The 4007-nt window shown below is 45.8% G+C and overlaps 1 protein-coding gene across 1 annotated transcript; it reads right to left on the bottom strand.

The window, feature by feature from the left end:
• Positions 1–548: 548 nt before the first annotated feature.
• Positions 549–3303, bottom strand: LOC120968540 (uncharacterized). Its single transcript, XM_040395417.2, has 2 exons — positions 1354–3303; positions 549–1237 (listed from the first exon to the last, which is right to left on the bottom strand). The coding sequence occupies exons 1-2, from the start codon at positions 2016–2018 to the stop codon at positions 1090–1092; spliced, it is 813 nt and encodes a 270-aa protein (XP_040251351.1). The 5' UTR covers positions 2019–3303; the 3' UTR covers positions 549–1089.
• Between the last annotated feature and the right edge of the window lie 704 nt (positions 3304–4007).

Here is a 4007-nt window from a genome sequence, read left to right as displayed (position 1 = left end):
ATCGGCAAGATAGATAACCGAGGCTGCATGCCTCAGTGGAAGGAATGAACTGCAGTAGTAGACTATAAATAACAAAGAATTTGAATAGGACATACGAGAGACAGGGAAGCTTGACATCACTTTTCAAGTAAAGAATGAAGCATTGCTTAAACCTCCACGGCAGTGCACTCTGCAAAATGAATGAAAAGGCACAAAAGAAATTTAATCATTATAATTACAAGTAGGAAGAGCTAGAAACAGGATTGGTGGCCCTTTTGAGATAGATGGGTGCGTCTAAAATACCTCCACAAATACTCCAACATCAGATTTCCACAGGTACATCCTGTTAATTCTACCCAAGCATGACGTGGGAAAGAAAAATAATAATAATAAATAACAGCGCTGAACAAACAATTCACTAACTCGAAGACATTTATGAATATAACACAGGACTAGGGAAAAGTTCAGATGATTGGTAGTAAAGGACAAAACACATTCTACTGACATGATGTGCTCTGCATATGTGGTGATTAGATCAACAAAAATAGCATGTGCTTTGCAAGACAGTGTAACAGATTGAAGAATTATATACCACATACTATGTAACTTCATCACCGTTTCTGCTCATGCAAAACGTTATCTTGTCTACACATACCACATATGTAAGCAGTAAACAAACAGATATCCTAGTGTTTCATTACCGCTTATGCATCGGGCACGTCAGGTTCGTAGTACCCCCGATTCCAGTGACCCAACGAGAATTCGGGCCCACAGTTCACGCCTCAGCAGCTTGGGGCACTCCTTGACGGCGAAAAACACCGCCTTTGACAAAGAATTGATCCAAAAGTTGGCAGCGGCGTTGTTCTCATAGTCCATGATGTCAAGTTCCTTCTTGATCACAAGCTTTCGTACCATGGACAGTACACCAACAAGAATCACCGGAGCCAGGACCTTTTGCAATGCCCAAGCTATCCATTCACTTCTCCTCCTGGCCTCCGGAGGGGCAGGGGGCTCGGCCTCCATTGCCCCGCTGCACAAAGGTGTTTCTTCTGATCCTTTCTCTTTGTCAAGGAAGAGCGAGAGCAAGTAGAGCAATACGGCAGTTACCCCTCACACGGCGGTGGTCACTCCCAAACTTCGCCACATTTTCCACTTTCTCCTGCTGGCGCGTCCTTCAAATGAAGCTTGCAGCATATATTTAATCCTTCTTAGCTTCTGCTCTTCCCATTCTTTCCTCATCAGATTCCCAGGCTTCTCTCTGTACTCAAGCCACATTGAGCGCTTGTAATTTGGAACTAAACAAGGTAAAACTATAACGGCATATGGCATTGGCACTGTAACATAAGAGGAAGATGCGAAGGATAGAGTAGCTACCTTATTTCACTCGTCTGAATTTGTAACTCATGGGGCTCAATCTCTTCCCTCTCTTCATCAACTATGTCCCTAAATGATCCAGAAGTCGAGCACTCCCCAGAATAGCTGTGTGAGAAATGAGTTCTGTTGCTGGTGCCTGTGTCCTGACGACCTCTGCCAATGTCACGGTCACTTGTGTGCTTCTGAATGTTCGACAGCTCGGTCTCTTTCAACTTACGTTCTGCATCCACTCTACTGGTAACTTTCATCAGCTCCTGGCAAGTGCCACGGTGGTGCGAGACTATAGGGACAGGCGGGGGCGGCTGTTCAGTCCCCGGCTGAGACTTGGTGGACAAAGAAGCTCCATTCTCTGTTTCCACCATGGCTGCCAGCCCCATGCCATGAGAGTCTGTGTCGATTTTTATGAAGACGTCTGCATTGTCAACCCCTTTCAGTGATTCAGTGCTTTCGGAACCCGTTTCAGCAATTACTATGGTGATGTGAGGATTTGCCTCGAGCTTGGCTGGCGCTTCAATGCGCTCGGCGTCGCTAGCTGACCCCGCCGGAGTGCCGCAGGCAGTCTCGTCATCCAGAGTCAATCCCTGCCCGCGCGCTCTGCTGGCTGTAGCTTCCGCGGTGGCGCCAGGCAGCCCCTCTCCGCTGCACTCAGACTTATCCGCAATCATTCCCTTCAGCGGGTCGAAGTTCTTGCAACGAGAGCCGACTCCGGCGGCGGCTTGGGCCAACTCTGCGGTGGTCTCCTCCTTGTCCGTACCTTCGCCAGCCTGGTCCACCTCGACAGAGAGCGATTTCTGAGCGCCGTCTTATTCCATTTCGACCGTCGACGATTCTAATCCGTCGATCTCTTCCTGGATGTCCTCCACGGCCCACGGGGGACAAGTTGTCGACCTCGCCGCCGTCAGCTTTCTTGCCGACGGTATCGTGCTGGGGCGACTCCGCCGGGCGGTTGCCCGTTTCAGCCACGGCGGCCGGCGGCGGCCCTCCGATGTCCTTCGACATTACAGCCATGCTTCGCTGATAATTTGCGAATCTGAGATTTGGTTTGGCTCGATTGATTCCGATTTCACCTCGTTGGGAGTTAGGGTTTGTCTGGGCTAACATCTAAGGGTTTGTCTATGTTTTTTCTGTTGTCTTTTCTTTGTATTTTTCCCGAGCCTACCCCTGAAATGGGCCGGCCCAACTCGAAAGAAAAGAGCAGTCGCAAATCAAAAAGAAAACGTACGGATGGGGTGCTCCAATGGTGTTCTTTCCCTTATTTTTTTCTCTCTTTCTGTACTATAAATGTTTTTCAGAAATGTGGTGAGCAATTTTCAATGACACACAAATAATTTTTAATATATGGTGAACATTTTTGCAAATGCCATAGTTTTCATGAGGGAATGACATTTGTGGAAGTCGTGGCAAAAAAAATCTATTTTGGAGTGCTGATTGTTTTTTTGCCACGACTTCCACACATTTCATTCCCTGATGAAACTTGGCAAGCACTGCACTCAAAACATTTATCATTCTTTGCCACCAATTTTTTTGAATTTTTTTTAGTTTTTACTGTTCATGGCGGTATCATAAGAGCTAAACCTCGGATGGGCACTTTCCTACATTTTTTCATGAATGCAAATGACATTGACATGTAGGTGGTGTTTTTCCAAACATTTTGGTAGCTTCTTTACATTTTTTTGATTTAGTATGATCTTTTATGAAGTTTTCAAAGTGTCGGTCAAAGGGCAAAAGTAAAAGAGGAGCGAAGTGACTTGGATAGAACTGATGGCTTTTGGAAATTAGGGGTAAAACAGTCGAGTGAGACACAACTAGGGGCATGAAACTAATTATCCCTGTATTTTGTGGGTATGTTCGCGGGAGATTGGATTATTCCCTCCGGTTTCACTTTTAATGATGAGAGTAATACGGCAGGGAATCTGTATTACGATGTGTATTTTAGTGTGTTCTTCGCATAAATTCTGGAGCAGGAAGTACATGGAAGCACAATCGTGCGATGGTTGCGTCGCACGGATGGTCGCACGTCGCGTCCATAGGCAAGCCGCGTCATCCCCCAATCAGGAAATGTCGCGTCAGAACCGTCGCCCTCCTTTTTTTCCTTTTTCTTTTTTCTTTTCTCTTTTTCTTGGCCACACCCCACCACGCAAGCGCTCAGCCTCGCTGCCCAAGGGGCCGGTCCCTTTGACCCAGGAGCCCGAACACATTGTTTTTTCTGTCGGAATAGCGTCCCCTTAGGAAAACAAGCCCACGAGACAGAAATGTGGTGCACAAATCAGATCTAACAGTCAGAAACATCCAGGTCGCGAAAACGGTCGGTCAAAAACGCAAATCGCTGAGAGCACTCGGTTTAGACTCAATTTTACTGTCCCAAATTCTAGAATAAGTGACATGTTGTGATGCACATTCCATGACCTTATATGATGCAAGAGATTATCTTAATCACACGTCTTTCCTTCCACTGTTTGAAGGCATTAATAAATTTACAGTAGCTAAGGTATGGTTGTATAATGAAATACAACAACAAAAAGTGAATACCATTTATTATCCCTTTTTCCTCGGAAGTTCATACGTAATTCCTCACTGAGTATGTTTCTCTTTATCAAGGTACTTTAACAGGTTTGCAATTTTCCATAGAGAAACGCTTCAAAACATTTCCTATA

Source organism: Aegilops tauschii, chromosome 7, assembly GCF_002575655.3.
Source record: "Aegilops tauschii subsp. strangulata cultivar AL8/78 chromosome 7, Aet v6.0, whole genome shotgun sequence".
NCBI lineage: Eukaryota > Viridiplantae > Streptophyta > Magnoliopsida > Poales > Poaceae > Aegilops > Aegilops tauschii.
Note: the sequence above shows the minus strand (reverse complement) of the source record. Positions and strands in the feature narration are given on the sequence as shown.